The 19,593-nt window shown below is 31.7% G+C and overlaps 3 protein-coding genes across 4 annotated transcripts; 2 read left to right on the plus strand and 1 right to left on the minus strand.

The window, feature by feature from the left end:
• Positions 1-4,685: 4,685 nt before the first annotated feature.
• Positions 4,686-5,672, plus strand: LOC114727275 (putative Myb family transcription factor At1g14600; the record flags this gene model as incomplete). Its single annotated transcript, XM_028913976.1, has 3 exons — positions 4,686-4,917; positions 5,419-5,495; positions 5,607-5,672. Coding segments are annotated over 3 exons (375 nt in total), but the record flags the coding sequence as incomplete, so codon positions are not given.
• Positions 5,673-8,288: 2,616 nt separating this feature from the next.
• Positions 8,289-8,862, plus strand: LOC114727294 (uncharacterized). Its single transcript, XM_028913994.1, has 2 exons — positions 8,289-8,517; positions 8,650-8,862. Exons 1-2 carry the CDS (start codon positions 8,323-8,325, stop codon positions 8,773-8,775), a joined length of 321 nt encoding a protein of 106 aa, XP_028769827.1. The 5' UTR covers positions 8,289-8,322; the 3' UTR covers positions 8,776-8,862.
• A 5,920-nt stretch (positions 8,863-14,782) lies between these two features.
• LOC114727263 (uncharacterized) lies at positions 14,783-17,978 on the minus strand. Of its 2 annotated transcripts, XM_028913962.1 has the most exons (4): positions 17,896-17,978; positions 16,234-17,354; positions 15,110-16,036; positions 14,783-15,019 (listed from the first exon to the last, which is right to left on the minus strand). In XM_028913962.1, exons 2-4 carry the CDS (start codon positions 17,260-17,262, stop codon positions 14,981-14,983), a joined length of 1,995 nt encoding a protein of 664 aa, XP_028769795.1. In that variant the 5' UTR covers positions 17,263-17,354; positions 17,896-17,978; the 3' UTR covers positions 14,783-14,980. The 2 variants fall into 2 exon arrangements, with proteins under 2 accessions (XP_028769795.1, XP_028769796.1); XM_028913963.1 differs by lacking the exon at positions 17,896-17,978 and having other exon boundaries at positions 16,234-17,615.
• Between the last annotated feature and the right edge of the window lie 1,615 nt (positions 17,979-19,593).

Below are 19,593 nucleotides of genomic sequence, written 5' to 3' on the forward strand. Positions count from 1 at the left end.
TTAAGTTCATCATTCCTGCCCTTATTTTCATTATGTATACACTATATTTCTCTCTCTCTCTCTCTCTACATATATGTATATATGTATATATATAAACAAAATCAAATACCCCTCCATCCTTAATGTAAGAGTTAATTTGAAGGTTGATGTTGTTCTTATATATAAGACTTGTTTCACATGTTTATCAATTTTTTTTTCAAATTAACTCTATTATTTATATTTATAACAATACATAAACAAATATTATTAAATTGTTGCATGTATATTTGACATTAACAATGATCGACTGGCCAAGGGCTATTAGATGCCATATTCTCCGGATCTTTTATTTGATAGAGAGAGAATAGATATCACACGAGCTCTTCTATAACAATCTGTACGAGACTGAGTAGGAAATTATTACGTTTTACGAGGAATTAGGCCACATGTGTGGTTGAGGTTTATAGGGTGAGATTAAAACAGTTGGGTACGTTCGTTGATGATAGCAAGTCAATAAAGTTTGATGTAAAATTCAACTGCTCTGCCTCGCCCCCACTTTCTGATTTCATTTCCTTTCTCAGAAAAATTGTTCATTTGTCAACCAATTTGGTAGTAAACCATCATCCTCTTTACAGCAATTTATAAAACTTTAGGTTTAAAAAGTGAACCCTCACTTACTAATCATAACTGATCTTACCTATTCCCAGTTAAGTTATCATTCCTGCCCTTATTTTCATTATGTATACACTATATTTCTCTCTCTTCTCTCTACATATATGTATATATGTATATATATAAACAAATCAAATACCCCTCCATCCTTAATGTAAGAGTTAATTTGAAGGTTGATGTTGTTCTTATATATAAGACTGTTCACATTGTTATCAAATTTTTTTTTAAATTAAGACATTGTTTCAATAATAATCAAGTGTTTATCATATTTTTTTTTCAAATATAACTTAATATAATATCTCAATCAATAATCTAAAGTAAGAGAAGAAGGAATAGTAAAGATATTAGAGTGTTTATTCAAAAGATATTATTAATATTATTAATTTAATATCATTTTAATTATCTAATTATTAGAATTATATTATTATGTTATATTAAGGATAGCAAGAGTACAAGCATATACCCCCAATTCAGCAGACGAAGACCCTAAAATACTCTATTATCGCTATGTGAAGTAGCTAGATCCACAATGTTCATTGTCTAAAATAGAAGCCACAGAAAAGTATGTCAAGAAATCTTCTAATAAATAGTGTGTAGGCACAATGATAATAACTGAGAACAACCATCTCTCTCTAGTAACCTCTTATCAAGGTTATTTATTAATTAAATAAGATTGAGTAAAGTTATAAACCTATACTTAATTAGTCAAACTAGTACACCACACTTAAGATAGTTTATTTAAATAAGATAACGGAATAATATCTGAAATATCCTAAAATAATTCAAATATTCAAAATCCAATGCAATGTAATATAATCAATGAATAAAATATTTAAGATCTCTTTATATATCTGTATGCCTGAACTTGGATTTTTCACTTGTTTATTTGCATTCAAGCAACAATTAGAGAAAACTTCAATATTATATCTTTTCTTTGGCCTCCCAATGCATGGAAAGTCTATATAATAAAGTCGTTGTCAAATATTTGAGTCATAGTCCATCATTAGGAAATTTTATAATTGCAATATGTGAAAATGCTTGTGTATATGAAATTTATGATGTATGTATGTATGTTGTATGTATGTGTATATTGCCATCAATACCTGTTGAAAGTGCAACCAGGACTAAAATATAATGATTCTTTTCTTGTTTAGATCATCATTATTCCCTCCAAATTTGACTACTGTTGGCAGACAATAATAATTAATATATATATATATATATATAGTCTCGGAATCACTATGTTATTAAGGTTTGATTAATCTGATGATAATCATTGCCAAAACAGACCAAAAATGAAGCGTCAGAAGCGCACATGTTTGTGTGTATTTTTAAAACGAGAAATTTAAGAAAAGTAGAAGTCTTGAGAACTCTTGAGCACATAGGGACAAACAAACAGTGACGCTTATGGGAAGAAAGTCTTTGTTTAGGTGAGAAGAAATGGAAAGAGTTGATAAAGAAATGGACCACCCAATATACTTACAACTTTCACCTATTCATATTGACATTATTATATAACCTAGATTAGCTTATTGAATTGACGTTATATTTAATCTTTTAAAATTTCAACTTTCCATCTAATTAGAATTTCAAAGAATAAATATCATTCTCGTGCTAACTTCATTATACATAGATAGTCAACAATATATCTATTAATATATCTACTATAAAAATCACGATTTATATTTTAAATTTCATACTTGTTGAAATTATTATAGCTAGCTTAATGAATTGAAGTTAAGGTATCATTTAAATATGCATTTTGCCTTTAATTTAGTATTTTAAGATTTGAAAAGTAATAATTTTAGTATTTTTAAAAAAAAAACTTTACCCTTAATTTCATTCTCATGTTAACTCCAATATTGATATATCAACAAATAATAAAGATAGATGATTGGCCAAACAAGAAATGAATATGAATGTTTAATAATAATCACTAGCCATTCATACTTGTAAAGATATTTTGGGATGATTATCTTCGGTGAAAATTAAACGCTTAAGAACTATACATCAATTTTTTTGTTAATTAGGTTATCTCACTTATATCTGTTGGTGAATTTTTTTTTTTAAAAAATGAGGATTTAAAGAAAAACGAAATGTTTATTTCAGGGCTTAAATGAGATATTCATATTTGGAGATGTGAAATTGAAAATAATCGAAATTTCATTTCACTCATCACCATGTCAAAATGAGAAAGAGAAAGAGAAAATAAGTGTGTAGCTAACAGAGGTCAAACAATAAAGATAATCACGAGCAAGCAAGATAGGGTCAGAAGCAAGAGAGGTAGATTTTTCCAACTGTCAAAGAAGAGAGAGAGAGAGAGGCAAAGGAATAGGCATTGTCACATGATTTCCAACAGTACAAAAAGGGACCAGTGGCATCTGTATCCATTATGTGAGTTTATTACAATTTTAAAGAGAAGACGAAATCTGTCCGAATATTTTCCTATAACTTTCTCCATCAGCTTTCTCTTCTCACAAAACCCAAAATACTCCTTTCTAAACCTAATATCTTATACTCTTCTCAATCTGAATCTTCATCATCTCTCTATCTCTTCTGCTGCATGATACCGAAACCCTCAAACCTAAACCAGGTACCAGTCAAGCTATCTCTCTCTCCCCATCTTTCTATCATCTATTTTTCTCTCTCTCGGCCCTCCTTCGCGTATGGCTCAACCAATATTTGCTATGAGTAATTTGATTCCTGCGATTATGTTTTCAGTAACTAAAGATATCACTTTAATGATTCTGGGTTTACTATCATGTATGTGTGGATTATATGTATTTGTTATGCACTTTTGATCCTTTAGAGTTGATGATTATAATGGTTCTTTTTCCTTTAATTTAGACCCAAAACACTGAATACATATGCAGATTCTTCAATGGTTTCCACTGAAACTATAATACATCTATAATTTAATTCAGACCCGAACCACAGCTTGCTGAAATTAGCATGTTTTAGAAATTCCCAATGATTACGTGGTCTTTTCGAAGTATCTTCCCGACGAGTGCGTTCGCAGGTTTGTTCGATTAGCCATAAAACTGTTTAGCATGAAGTATCATAGTTTGAGCCGCTTCATCGCTGCCTCCACTTTCTCTCTCCCCCTCTCTCTCTCAGCCCCTTTGTTTTTTTTCCCTTAATGTTTATTTCTCTCTTTGTTGTCAGTGTGCTTGAATGAAAATATTATTCTTGTTGAGATTCCTGATGAAGATGTAAAATCACCTCAACGTACGAAAGGGCTTGCGCACACAATTTAAAGCTTCTCATAGTTTCGAGAATGAATAATATGGATGTCTCTCCTCGAAATTTTCCATTTTCCTTCCTGCGTATCGAGTATTTGAAGTTCCATTGGGAAGGTTATATATAAAAAGAACTCATAGGTATTAAGAAGAAGTTATATGTCAGCACTTGGTCCTACATATATATATAGTGTGTAGAGAGAGAGAGAGAGAGAGAGACCCAAAACCTGAGATTCACGAGAAATTTTGCTCGCAACTTGAAGGTAGAAAAGTAGTTAATTAACTCGCTAGCTGGGTTTTCATTCTCTGTACTGTTGGTTGTTACAGTGCAAATCTACCATCACCTTGTATAACAGTGTTATCGTACAGCTATTTTTTAAGTGCACTTAAAAATCTTTAAATCATATATTAATTGATGTAGATGGAGAACTTAGTTGTTGTTATAAATAATACTTTACATGCCTATTACAGCCTGTCCTCACACATATTCTTATTTAAGTCACTTTGTTGCCTAGTATGCCAACCTTTTTAATATTTATAAATGTGGGCATTTATAAATTCGCCTCCATGTTTCACCAGTGAAATGCAAACTTCTTAAAGGACAAAGAGGTTGGATCAGACTTGGCGGTGTGATCTGCCAAACATGTCAGAAGACGAACACGAGATTTATAATGAAAAAAATAAGTGTGATGAGGAAACTTCGCTGGGCTCTTCTTCCCACAAGTGTTCATCGTTCGACTTGAATGAGGAAGCTACCAGTGAAGAGGAGGAAGAACAAGAGGAGGAGGAGGAGGAGAGGAAGAGGAGGAGGAGAAGGATCGCAGAGATTTAGAAGCAGAAGAAGAGAACGAGAAAATGAAGGAACATGAAGGTACTTCATCATCAAACAGAAGCACATCAAGAGAACGAAATGAAGGAAAAGGCACAGTGAGACAATATGTCAGATCCAAGATGCCTAGGCTTCGCTGGACTCCAGATCTTCATCTTTCTTTTGTTCATGCTGTTAAACGCCTTGGTGGTCAAGAGAGTAAGTATATATATATATTTATTTATTTATGTTCTATGCGTATACATATACATTTGGTGTGAGAGAGAAAAAGTTCAAATATTATATGCGTATTTTAGTATATGTTTGGTTTTATGTTGAAAATTATATTAAAACTATCTTGAACATGAAACCAAACATATTATTATTGTTCAAAAGGAAAAATGAAAAGAAGGTTTCGGAAAAACAGCGCGTATGAGCCAATTGAGCTACAGTGAAAGTGGTTGTGTGGGCCCTGCCAACGGGAATAGCAGCAAAAGGTAGTTTTGAGTGAATTCTAGTGATCATACTGAGCATCTAATCTTATTACGTCATCTATACTTATAAGGATAACCTTTCATGGATATAATATATATATATATATATATATATATATATATATATAGCATTTTGAAGTTCTTGTTTAAAGCATATTCATGTTTTATAGGAAGTTGTGAATTCTCAATTTTGCCTTAATAATAATAATAAAGATTGATTGTGCAGGAGCAACACCCAAGTTGGTGCTTCAGCTAATGAATGTGAGGGGACTCAGCATTGCTCATGTGAAGAGTCACTTGCAGGTAACGTGTATATATATAGTAATTAATGTTTTATGTGAATTAATTAATATATATAGTAACTAATATTTTATGCGAATTAATTAATTATATAATTCTGCATTTCTGTTTCAGATGTATCGGAGTAAAAAACTTGATGAGGCTGGCCAAGGTGAGCATTATATCCTAATCTCAGTTTAATTATGTGCGTCTGTGTTCCGCATGAACCTTATATATATGCGCCTGTGTTCCTTTTTACTGAAACAGTACATCTAAGTAATGCAATTTCAAATATTATCAACCATAGAATGAAATGACTTAGAGAGAAAACTTGATATAGAGAGGATTTAGTTGGTCAGATCTTTTTTTTTTTTGAAAAATTATTGCTATACCAATTTTCTTTTATTACAAACTGGGGAGAGTCTTAATAGTGAAATTACATAAAATTCATCTATACATATCAATTTGCAAAACACAAGAATGCATGCCATATAAAAGAATATTAGCAAACTAACATCATTAATACACACTTGTAATAATTGATTTAGCTGAGATAAAATAAACTATATATAGGAAATATTTACCTTACTTAATGTTAGATTGGATTGTGAGAATTCGGAGATAAAGTTAATATATCCATCTGTTTATGCTTGTTTAAACCAAAAACAGTCGATCGCTTATTAAGATTTAAAAAAAGGATCACAATTACTGATTAATCAGTGATAGGAATCTAGGTTTAGGGATATTATAGCTAGGGATCAGTGATAATAAATTCTATAGACTACTAGTTGTACGGACTACAACTGATAAGTTCGATACTATTAATTCACAGTACGTTCGTACTTAGTTAAACTTTGATTTGTCTGGTTGCCTCATTGGACACATCAAAATCAAACTGAAAAGTAGAACATGCGATTTGTACCTTAAAAACTTCTTATCATGTTCTATCTCTGTTCATATATTAATGGATCTGCATAATGAGTTACTATCCAATTAAGATGGTGGAAAATAGAGAACGTCAGTCCTTATTCCCCTTAGTCATATATAGAAATACCACTCCTCTAATTTTTGTTTTTGTTTTGTTTTCAATCGTAAGAACTATTTAATTAATTTAAATAAATATATTATGTTAAACAAATTATTTAATTGTAATAAATGTCACATAGTTTTCTTAAATTATCTTTATATAACATTGTGTATCAGTAGGTTTTTTTTTCTTTCGCCAACATTATGTATCAGTAAGTTATATATGTTAGTTTGGGAAAAATAATAAACATAAGAGATAAAATGAAATTTATTATCAAATTTAACTCCTTAAATAACTCCAATATTTAAGACCAGAGGATTGTTTTGGGAAAATTATTATGCAGTCCCAAAAAAGTAACTAACCATGTTTCACATCAACAAGTGAGCAGTATATGGCAATAACAAGATTCAATATAGGAAATAAAAACAAGATAAAACGTACAGATCGCAAGGTGGTCGTATGTCTCAGTTATCGTATCAATCAGTGAACACAAGGCAACAATTGAAGATGGGAAATGGTGGAATTATTCTAACTACCAATTCCAACGACCATGCTGGCTTTGTTCATCATCATCCTCTCTCCAAGCCTTCTTTTACTCTTTCACACTCCCATACAATGGCCACTGATTCCAGGTAATTAACTACGCAGTTCAAGTATATATATGCCTTTAATATATATTAGACATTATATATATATATATATATATATATGTTGATCGGGTTGCTCCAAAAAAATTCAGTTTTCTGCTAGAAAATGAGGGAATCCATATGTGCAGGTTAGTTCAAGACAGAATGACACAAATCATCTTTATCTTGAATCAACATACATGCATGATCCTTGTAACCTATCTTGGAGAAGAGATTTAATATCGGATAAATTTCAGAATATATCCCCACAAAATCTAATACCAAAAAAAAAAAAGTTCTGATATTATAAGTTAAATATAAGACCTAATTAAGAAGTTTGTTAAAAATTCTAAACCAAAATATAAAACGTCAATTTCAAATTATGTATAGTTGTTTTCCCCTAACTATCATATTAAATGGGGGCTCTTCCATCAGTTAGGATAATTTCAACAAATGCAAACGACAATAGTAGTATTTTATGAAAACTAGTACCCACATTTTATATATGAATAACTAATTTAAGTAATTTTTTTAATCTCTGTAAATTAGTAGTCTAACTTCTGCTTCTAGGATCAGAAGCAATATCACTTGCTGATCTCTACATCAAGCTCCATACAATGCATGGGTTTATATGTACTCTAGTTAATAATACTTCTTTCGATCTTTAACATAAAAATTAGTTTGAAATTCAATTTACTCCTAGATATAAGACCCCAATTTATTTTGTCTCTTATGTTTATCCATTTTTTTCAAAATAGCCTTGTAGTAATTACATATGTTAAAAGTTTTATCAAATAGTAGTTCTAGCTAATATACATTATTAGTAAGGGTATACTAGGAAAGACAAGACTTATTTATTAGGAATACTGAAATAACTAATTTTCTTAATTTACTCAAATTAGTTAACTAACTCTTATATATATTAAGGATTTGAAATGGTATTAAAATTACTTTCCTCTCACTTGATAATTAATATCACTGCAGGCACCAACAATGGCACTTCAATAACCAATGGTATAGAAGGCAAAGTTGCGTGACAAACAACGAAGTGATGATGATGATGCCCTCAACAACAGACCGAATTGCACCCATGAGACCCAGCCAATTTCTGGAAGAGAAAAGGTGGCCTCCATTAGAAATTACTAGTAATAACAGCAACAATAATAATAATCAGCATTATTATTGGAAGTTCAAGAAAATGCCTCCGACCAGTAATATTATTAACACTTGGGCAGATACTAATATTAGTATTAACGATTCACAATCTGGATTTCACCAACTTGGCACTACGCATGAGCCACCTGATCAATGGAGTTTTGGAAATTTCAAGAGCAATACCAGCAACAGTTCTCAGAGTTTGAAGCTAGAATTTGAGCCCCCATTTCGGATTAAGGTAATGCTAATAATAGTTTCTCGCTTTTCTAAAGTTTTAGTATACAGATTAGCTAAGAAGTAGAATTGATATGTAGTTGATTACTAATGAATGATTGGCATTGGTGAATTAATATTGATGAAATATTTGCAGTTAAATGAAGAGAAAGTAGAGAAAGAAAAGCAATCGTTGCCTGATCTGCAACTGGGATTGAATTATCAGAATGCTGATCGTTGCAAGGAGACCCAAGAAATTAACACTAAGCTTTCCCTTTCTTAATATATATATATATATATATATATGATGATGATGATGATGGTGATGAATAGTGCAAATACAACGATGAACTAAGAGATCATCTTTCACAGACAAAATATACAGGTACACATGGAGTCACAAGACCTGATTTTGTGGGCTGATAACTAGTGTATATCCTCTTTTTTTTTTTTCTCTTATTTGAAATAGGATTTGGCCTTAAAGTCAAATTTATGTGATTGAAAATATTAGTGAGTTCCCATCAGCTCTTTTTCCTCGTGCGAGAATGTTCTAATATGGGTGAGGTGAGGCGTCAATTATTGCAGAAGCTCCTGTAGCTTGACAGATTCATGATGCGAAATAGATTTAATTAGTGATAGTATTAACTAAACTGATTATAGAAATTAAAATTGCAAACAAGCTTGACCTTTGTTATTATTATTATATGTATATATATCTTTTTTATAGTCATAGTTCGCATGCTGTGTAGGTTTTATTGGGTTTGATAACTTTTACTGTGTAGTTCAATTATTATAATAATGTATTAGATTGATGTGAGGTAGTTTGGAGATGAGCTTTTCTCGTAACTATTATAACTCATTAGTCGTCAAAAGTGTCATGAAAATGAGCCATATTGCTCATAAATTATATATAAGGTGGCTTATTGGAGTTTGTAGACGATAAACAGTACAGAGTTAGTCTAGTGATGCACATAAGACCCTGCTAAATCTCTTTGGGTCTCAAGTTCAAGTCCTAAAAGAGATATATATACTGGATGGGATAGCCATAAACCCTGAATTGGATAATAGTATATAAAAAAAGAGTTTGCATATGATATATCGAATAAACATATTTTCATGCACATTGTATGAGATTTGAAAAATAAATCACTGTACTTGTAATTTATCGACATTATGGTTCGTTATATGTTTTGTCATATATATTTATTCTAGTTCATAATATAAGTCAGTTTAACTAATTTATTAGAACAAAAAATAGTAATTATTAACTCATTTGATCCATCGCAAATTGAAAACTTTTTTTCAACGAACTTTACCCATATTTTAAGATTGTAAAAGAAAGAGAAAAATATAAGGGATTACATTTAAGTATTGATTGTATGGACAAAATTAACAAATAAATATTAATTACTTCCCAAGTGATTTATATTTTGAACCAAATCATTCTTCTAAAAACAACTTATATTGTGGAATGAAGAGAGTATATTTATATTGGTTGGTGTATTGATGTCATTGAATATGTTTTTGTGCCATTTTGATTCAAGAGCATATTAATATTTTATTTATATTAGATTACAATTAAAGAAGGATATGTTGGCAAAAAAAGAGATTATTAAAGAATGATAAATGGTGATATTATATAGTTTAAGTACTGCATAATTTATTGGGATAATCTCATAAAACAAGTTTAAAATTATAAAATCTCAAATAAAAAATTTCTATAAAAATATGTTGTTATTTGTAAATACTGCATGGTCAAAATCTATCAAAGAGTTAAAACTAAGCCTAACTTCAAATTTAGTAATTACAATTTTTTTGGGTGAATTTTTCCTGATTTATTGTACCTTTCCGGGGAGTTTTGATAGATAAAGTGTAAATAATGATTTGCACCATTGCGAATATGGGAGTGTGGATATAGCAGAAACATTCTCTGGATTATTAAGGTCTGAGGATAGTTGGGTGGACGCCATAAATTGGTATGCTGTCATCTGACATGCTTTCATGTTAACCAATAAGGCCCAAGCGGAGTCAGCTTCATTGATTATGGGAAAAACTATTCTTGTGCGCTCTTTATCTTATTCTCATAATTCTTATTCATATGAAATGTTTATAAGATGTTTTAAACTTTTTAAGCGAGTTTTTTTATTTTTTTATTAATTATTTATTTTAACACTCAATATATTTATTATCTTATTACTCGAATTCATTTTCCTATTCTCTTTTATACTTTCTTTCCTGTAAATAGGGATATTTCTGAGAAAAAATTTACAATTTTTACATATTTATTATTATTAATTAATTTTAACTGAGTTTTTATTCATACGATTTGATCAAATATTTTTATAAAAAGACACAGCCGGAGTAATTTACAATTTTAAACTGACATAAAAATTTATAAAGTCACAGAAAATAAATAATTTGAATTTTGGATATATTTTGCCATAATTTTGGAGTGTGACAGACAAGTGGATGTCAAGTCCCCACTAATCCAAAGAAAGGAGTGGTTGCAAGTAGGGCCACTAAGCATTCATAATTCATGCCTTCTCAGTCTCACGCTTAATGGCTAAGGCATTTGGTTAACTTTACCTGTCGCTTATTAATTATACCCTCCATCACATTCCTGACTTCATGGGACTAAATTTATTTACCTTTTCTTAAATTATAAATTGTCTCAGTTTTGTGCATTGCATAGAAAGTATAATAAATAAGTTACTCTCTTTAGTTTCAAATATAAATAAAAACTACCAAAATATTTTTTTTCGTCATAAATATGAGTAAATGATCCTTTTTTGAGGTGCATTCAATCAAGATTCTCAATTCTACTTTCAGATGAGGATTCACATGTATTTAAAAATTCATTTTAATTAAGTATTAACGATTGGGATATTTTAAGAAAAAATATTAATCTTATATATAATTAAAAAAAGATAACTAATTTTCTTAAATTCTATAATATGATTTTATTTGTTTATATTTGAGACCGGAAGGAGAATATTCTTTACCAAATAAATGTAAGTTGTTAGATATTTTATGTTGGTATTTAGATGTGCCCACCTCTCCCATAAATTCTCAAAAATAAATAATAGTACTACTATTTGTGTCTTATAAATAATCCTCTTTTTTTATAAATTTTATGTTATGTATTGATATATTAATTGAGTAGACACATTTTCTCCTTTTATTTATAAGAGGTTTGAAGGATAAGCCATATGTAGAATATTTAGAATTTACATGATTCAAAACCATAATTAGTGTAGCTTTTGAATTTTGATTATATGATGCTCAAGATCTAGTTTTATTTTTGGCCCAAAAAAAAAAAGATCTAGTTTGATTTATTATATAAATTACATTAATTGGACTAGATTAGACGTGGGCCCCATGCAATATACCAAATCTAAAGAATAATCATGACATAAAAATAACAAGATTTTATATGAATCTTTTATATATATAAATATATTAGTTTAATGAAATAAATTCAAATACATTAGAAATAATGTAGCAGTTTTTTTTTTGTTCCCATCATAAACATACCTTTTTTTGGGCTATATGATATAGCAGTTGATGAATGAGATTTTTTTTTTTTTTTACGCTGTATAGTATTTGGTACCACAAATCGGAATGTCAAATTATGCATTGTTATGTTAAATATGGGGTTAAGCCTTTTACGCAGAAATCGAATTTATTCGGTTCAACACAACCACTAATAATTTGGTAATTAGAATTTTAAATATTAGATTTTATTTTTCTTGGGCATATTCTCACATTTTTAATGGGCCAACCAACTCATCTCAAAGTGTTAAGACATGTTAAGATCATAATAGAGTCGAGTCATGTAAACGACCAAATTTTCATTCCAATAAATTTTAAAAAAAAAAAACACTTTTTCCCATGATCTTTTAGGGAGAAGTTTGCAAGCTAATTTTAAAATTTTTTAATAAAAATAAGCTAATTTAGTTTTAAAAAAAAAGATGCGTTAATTTTTCTAAAATGCCCTTCATTGTGATTATTTACATATAAACAAAGCTTACACATATAAAATCTAATAATAAAGGTAGTTTTAAAAAAAAATAATTTGTATGGAAGACAAAAGAAATGATAATTGGGATGCTTCGCTTGTTTTGCCCTCGGATTATCCTAGTTTTAAATGAAGAAATGATCATTACTTCAAAGGAATTTTAGTCGTTTAGTTGGTATGAATGATACCATATATTAAGGATTATTACTCTTTGGGTCCTATTTATGGGACAGAAAAAATATTATTCTTTTTATCTCATTTATAAATCACATTACTAAATTTTTTTTGTCTGAATTTATAATTTTGCCCTATGTAGATTTTGTTTTCATCGTACAAAGTGTATATTAAAAAGGATAAAATTAAAAAATTGTTAAATTTTGAGGGAAGTTGATTTAAAATTTTTCTTAATTTTATTAAATATATTGATAATAACTTATAAATAAAAGGAACTAATAAAAGTTAATCCAATTGGTAAAAAGTCGATTCATAACCTACAAAAAAACTTATTGGTGGGCGATCTGTACATACCTCATTAAGTGTTCTTTCAACATGGAGGCATATCCTGGTTAGTGAGTCCCTAGGACCCAACTCACTTAAATTTTTTTTAACAAGGAAAAAACTTATAAATAGAAGGAAAGCAGCATTTTATCACTAAAAAACCTCAAACTTTACAATGTGAGTCCAAGGATGTTGAGTCATTCAGTATTCAATCTAATATTTTTGCCAGAGAGGATATGAAAGCTTGGGTCTTCACGTTGCATTATTGCTCTCTCTCTCTCTCTCTCTCTATTTATATATATATAGTGCTAGGGTTCGCAGTGTGTGTGATGGCCACATGATTGCTTGTCCAGAATCTTAATATACAAAATAGGGCACACCATTTTGTTATTGTGTTATTGGCTTGTCACTTTCATCATTCTTTAATTATTGTTTCCTCTTTCGTCTCCTTACTGTGCCGTCAAGTCGCTCTCAAGTCTCATCTCACCTTCCTTACCTTTCACTCTTTCTTTCTTTTTTTTTGGCCTGACCTTACCTTTCACTTAACACAGTTTTTAATTTTATACTGGTTAAGTCTCTATGCCTTTTTTTTTTTTTTTAATTTTAAGTGCTTTATTATAATTTTAAATTTTAAGTTATCCAATATAAATATCTTCAACATTAACATTAGCGGAAAAAACTAGTTCCTCATATCGTAACGAATCAAAGTTTGAATCACCGTCAGGAGAGATACCCACATTTAGTACTTGACAGTACCTTAAATATGATTACTTCCAATAAAAGGATACTTTCAAAAAAACATTAGTTTTACTGGACCACCGATTCCTGTGTTCTTGAGGTCTTCATTCTTCTCTCGTGATTTCATGATCATAGAGGATATCTTTATCTTATTGTGGCTCACGATCTTGCTCCATCATCATCACAAGATTCATAAATAGTGAACATCTACTAGGCCGCAGTTCTATACACTATTTATCTCTATTTATTAGCTATTACTATATATCTGGTTAAAATTTTAACATAAACTGACTCAAATGAGCATTAGTTCTGTTCTTTAGATACATAATGAGAATAGCTCTTTTAACGTGAGTTTTCCATTAATTCTGTTTGGATAGACAACTTCAGGTAGCTCATATTGTTCATAGCATATTAAAGGCATTAATATCTAAAAAACCAAAAATATTGTAAAAATTATTAATAGGTAAAGTAACATCCAACATTTTGAAACTCTCTTTCATTTGTATCCAATACCCTAATCTTATTTATGATGTATCCAGGATCCTAAACCATAAGTAAGATTAATGATAATCACTTCACCAGCAACATAGCATAAGAAACACCAGAAATGCAAGAGAATAGATATAGACTCATCTCAATTCAGAATCACTTTGATAAGTACATTGTTCATATTGGAATGAGTGATACAATCGAACAATTTAGCATTGACTAGCATCAATCACCTGTGTAGTTGAAATGAAAATTTGCAGATACAAGAAGACTTAGGACCAAATGATGGAACCTAGACGTATGAAAGAAGTGAGAGAAACGAAAATACTAGATAACAGAGTAAAAAGTACACACAAAAATTGGTGGTTTCAATCTTCTCAAGTTAAGAAACTTTGATCCACCAAGACTCGGACAAATCCAAATGCTGTTTTTACTAATTCATCAGCAAAGTGGATTTTAATGTCTCTCTATACAAAGCAGACATAAATGAAAACAAAGGTCACTAGGACATGAGTATAATATGTCAACAGATGAAAAATAAAAACTCTGGGTCCTCAGCCCCACACAAAGCGAAAGAAAAATCACCACTAAAATTTCTTATAAGACTAAGAACCTAATCAACCAGGCCAATGTAGTCTAGTATCTATGATATCATGCTGAAAACCAGCAGAAGGAGGAGCATATCCAACATGAGGACACAAAGAAAAGGACTATAGCACGAAAGATGGGCCATGAAGTTCCGTTGCTAGGCTTTCAAATGCTGAGATTTTCGTGTGGTTAGTTCCTGTAGAGAGAGTGAAATGTGAGTTTTAACTTTGGTCACTGTTTGATCACAGAGCCAGACTAAAACATGGACAAAGAGTTATGAAATTACCTGAGAATACCGCACATGGTCATGATGAAGATTTGAAGTTTTCACTATTGTTTCCCACTTGGGATTGCTGGATGTTGTATTAGAATCTGGCCTTTTAGACTGTGGTTGAATACCTTGATGCGAATGCTGTAATGAACTCTTTACAGAAACTAAAGGCAGAGCACGCCAAAGCCAGGACTCAGAAGGCGATTTTGGCAATGGCGGGGGAAGAGGAGACGGACCAGAATCAACTTTACCGTTTCCTAAATTCTCAGCTACAACAATTTGCTGCTTGTTAATGTTTGAATCTTCACCAGTTTTCCCATGTACAACTAGGGAAGATGCGTATTCCCGGTTAAACTTTTTATTTGTTAACTGTTGTTCCGCTTTTTCTTCATGGAATCTGGTATGTACGTTATTCGAAAGAATCGAAGATTTGGCATCTGCAGAATCCAACATGCCTTTTCCTTCCAAAGCTTCTGGTTTCTTTATATCTTGAGAAGATTTTCTACTGGGACAATTTTCAGTGTCTGTTTTCTCTGTGTTATCTACAGAACTTGAATTTGCACTTGATAATTTTACCGTACTTGCAGTATCTATGTACAATGTCTTTTCAACAGTTAGGCCCTTCTTTCCTTCTTGAGACAGCATCTTCTGAATACTTACATGGCCTTTCTGCAGGAATTTCAGTTGACCAGACAGATTATTCACAGCTTCTCTAGGGTCCATTGTCGCTCCACAATATGGTGACTGAGGTCTACTTCTACATGGAGATAAACCAGCAGCAGCAGCTCGTGATCGCCGGAAGGGAGATAACCTACCCGGCTGCTGCAGTTCCCCTGAATAGTTAAACCTGTTCGATTCACTAGCCCATTTTTTCCTAACCTCCGGCTTCTCAGGTGATGAAGCTCTAGAGCTGGATTTTTTCTTAGAAATAGCTTCCCAAGCCTGCCAAAAAAAAAAAAAAAAAAAGATGCTAATCTATTAAAAAGTTGTGGCATCTCTTTAATTGTCAATTTACCATTGATTGACAATAAACAGCATGAAGGAACTGAAATGACCATATCATGTGTATTCTCGCAAAAGATGACCCTGAACTGCTATTGAGGCATGCAAATTAGTGCAGACAATAAGAGTCGTGTTACCTTCTTTACAGCAGGAACTGGGCTAAAAGATCGTCTATTTGAGCTTTTGGCTGGTTTCTCAACCTGATAGGTGATAGCCAAGGGAGCCTGGTTGCTCGTTTTCACTCCAGGGACAGAATTTAACGAGCACATTGAATTCCCAATCCGTAATTGGGGAATCAACCCACAACCCTTAGCTGAAATATCTGCTGATTCTTCATAACGATCACCTTTATCTTTATCTTCATCTTCACTTTCTTCCTCTTGAGGTGGACCAGTATACGGTATGATGGCAGAAACATGTTTATTAAGCAAAGGCTTCTTCTCCTCAGGAACCAATTTCTTAATTTCTCGAGGTTGCTCTAATGGTCCTGAATGCTTTCTTGAAGCATACTGAGGAGGCTGCAAAGTCATTGCTTTTGCTGCAGGTAAGAACCGGCTCATCATGAAGTCTCGTGTTTGCGGGTCTGTAGAGAAAGTCCCAGACTTCTTTGCGTCTAAATTATCCAATCCACTCACACCACTAGCACTACAATTCATGGAGAATGATCCTGTGAGAGACAGTTTCTCAAGAGCATCAGAAAATATGTCGTCGTCGACGTCGTCGTCCATCTGCACATTTGATACTCTTTTCTCCTCTTTTCTTTCTTTATGACAATCTAATCTAACAACATTAACATTGGAAGAGTTTGATTTGTTTGTGGACTTGAATCTGCTTGTCACTTTACTCTCCTTTTCCACTGGCTTTCTAGTGGAATTTGCAGACTTTCCTGGGGGAAGCCTTGGACTTGGAGCCATTGAAGCCTCCTTAGGAGGCTGAGAAGGTTGAGATCCAGCATTGCCTTTTCGCCGTCCCGGAATATGCTCCCAGTTGAAAGGAACAGCGACCGGCTCGGTCACCAGATCCATACTTGAGTCTGATTTGTAGTTTGGAAGAGTGTTTCGCTTCTCTAATATCTTCTTCTTCGCTTCAGTTAAGGAAGGGGATGTAGCAGAAGAGCGTCTCACAGACATAAGAGGAGCATGAATGTTCAATTTCCTTTCAGCCATGTTCCAGCGTTGAACTATTCTATATGTAATCCCTCCTTTTACGGCCCCGGTTCAAGATAAGTAATGTTACTGAAGAATCCCTGATGAAAAATCTGGAGAGGGAAAAAAGAATAGAAAATGGATGAATTTTATCACTAAGGTTTCGAAATATCCTTCCTGTAACTATGCTACAAACAGAAGAGTCTCAGGCTCAATACTACAGAGCTTGAAGGAAAATCAAAGAAAATCCCCTTTGTACTGGAAATCAAAATATTTCAAAGAATTCTCAAATTCTCATCAAGTAAATAGACAACAATATATGAACTACGAAAGCCCTCATAAATTAAGTTCAAAGTCACTTGTAAATTCTTGACGTTGACGTCTATGAATTATAATTGAACAGAGCAGGAGCAGGAGCTTCATCATTAGCTGAATTCAACGGACCCCGTTAAAAGCACTAAGCAACCACGGCCACAGAAACAAAATGCCCCTCAAGAGAACCAAGTACTTACAATAAGATCCAGTGGCTATAAAGGAGAAGCGAAATTGGTCGAAAGGAAAAGAAACCCAGAAAAGTTTTAAGAAGCAATCAAGGAAATAATGGAGAAAAATGATCAAAATAGTAGAAATTACAGAGAGGGAAAGCAAGATCACCTTGTGGGGAGAGAATGAAAAGGAATCTCTTGAACAGATCAGAGAGAATGTGAGGGGTGAGGTACTAAATGGCGCCGGGGAGTGTGGGGTTAATGAGTGAGACAGAAGAAAGAAAAGCACAAAGAGAGAGAGAGAGATGATTTACAGTGAGGTCCTCATCCTCCCCTGCCGTCCTTTTGTATTTTCAGTTTTTCAAGGCTTGGTTCCGCTGACTGAGCAGAGCAGAGCATGTATGTATGTATTGTACTCATTATAAATCAAAGGGAAAGAGGGCCCACTCATGTGGAAATTGCTCTTTTTTTCCTTTTTGCCTAACGCTGGAAATTACAAGTGAAAGATCAAGAATAAATTTTATGAAAAAAAATATAAATTAGTATAAGTTATATACAAATATCATTATTTTTTAAAATATTTATTTTTTCGTTGTAAAAAATTATATTATTTTCAAAATAAATTTTCTTTCTACATGGCGAAAGAATTGTTTTTGACCCCAAAAAAAAAAACTATATTTGATGAGATGGGCTTCTTCTGGCTCTGGGTTCCATGATGGGTCAATTATTATTAGATAAGTTTATTAATTTTTCATATTTAAAATATACTTTTATTTTGCTCTTATTTGTTAGTAACATGTGACCATAAATCCTCTTACAATACCCATAAATTACTTATGCTGACGTTTAATAAAATGAAAATTTACCCTACTTTTCTTCGGTCCGAAGAGATTTTATCATATTAATTATAATAAATTATCCACCTAATTCTCACTTTAATTGAATTTTCAATTCAAAAAATCACGGTGGTCAATTCAACAAAGCCACAAACTTGAAGGCTTTGTATTTGGCCAAAAACAATTTTTTTTAAAAAAAATTAAAGGTTTGAGTCTTTGACACCTGTTTTCTTCTATCCCAAATACAACATGTAATAATTAATTAGAACAATATTTGAAAAATGTTAAACAAGGAAAATAGAAGATTGAGGTATGGAAGAAAATATTTAAGTTTGTATGAGTTTTAGAAGCCTTTACACCTCAAATACTTAAATAAGTAATCGAAGTTTTATTTTCTCTTATTTGCAAATGAATTGAGGGAAAAAAAATCTCAAAACTAATAAATTAATTAATTTTTAAAGTGATAATTAATTAAGGAAGGAAGAGTAAAGTGCGCGGAGTGGTCACGGAGATAGTTGAGAAACAGTTAACGAGAAGCAAAGGGTTATAAATAGTAACGAGCGGGCCCCACTTCCTTTCACTGTCGATTATCCGACCAATGACTCTCCATTCTTTACTTCGTAAAAGAGGGAGGTCAGGTGTGGACTATGAAGTGAAGTTAGGGCATATTAATTTACACATGTACAAAAATAATGTATCTAAAGTGACCTATGTTTTTAATGCTGTTTTATTGGTGAGAAAAATTTGATAAACTTCTATAGTCTATATAAAAGTAGTAGTACCCTATAAATTTTGTTTGTATGGAATATTAGTATTCTATGTTAAGTCCTTCTCACAATAAAATTTTTAATGGGAATTTGTTTTCTGATGTTCCCAGAAAATTACTATTGGATAATTGGACGAACTCAAATCCAAAATCTGGTATGTATACAGGTATTTAAACAAACATTTGCTATTTAGATCAACAATTATTGATTAAAATATATTACTTACTTTTATTTCGTGTACAAGAGTTAGTTAGAGGTTAGACT

This window comes from Neltuma alba, unplaced genomic scaffold (assembly GCF_004799145.2).
Source record: "Neltuma alba isolate B1F8T4 unplaced genomic scaffold, ASM479914v2 tig00012456_pilon, whole genome shotgun sequence".
Taxonomy (NCBI): domain Eukaryota; kingdom Viridiplantae; phylum Streptophyta; class Magnoliopsida; order Fabales; family Fabaceae; genus Neltuma; species Neltuma alba.

Bases quoted from the DNA above. Each gene is read 5' to 3' on its own strand.
- LOC114727263 (XM_028913962.1), bottom strand. From the start codon at position 17,262: ATGGCTGAAAGGAAATTGAACATTCATGCTCCTCTTATGTCTGTGAGA. The intron at 16,037-16,233 runs GTAACACGACTC...TTTTTTTGGCAG, and splicing joins CAGTTCCTGCTGTAAAGAAG to GCTTGGGAAGCTATTTCTAA. The intron at 15,020-15,109 runs GTAATTTCATAA...CTCTCTCTACAG, and splicing joins ACCATGTGCGGTATTCTCAG to GAACTAACCACACGAAAATC.
- LOC114727294 (XM_028913994.1), top strand. From the start codon at position 8,323: ATGCCTCCGACCAGTAATATTATTAACACTTGGGCAGATACTAATATT. The intron at 8,518-8,649 runs GTAATGCTAATA...AAATATTTGCAG, and splicing joins AGCCCCCATTTCGGATTAAG to TTAAATGAAGAGAAAGTAGA.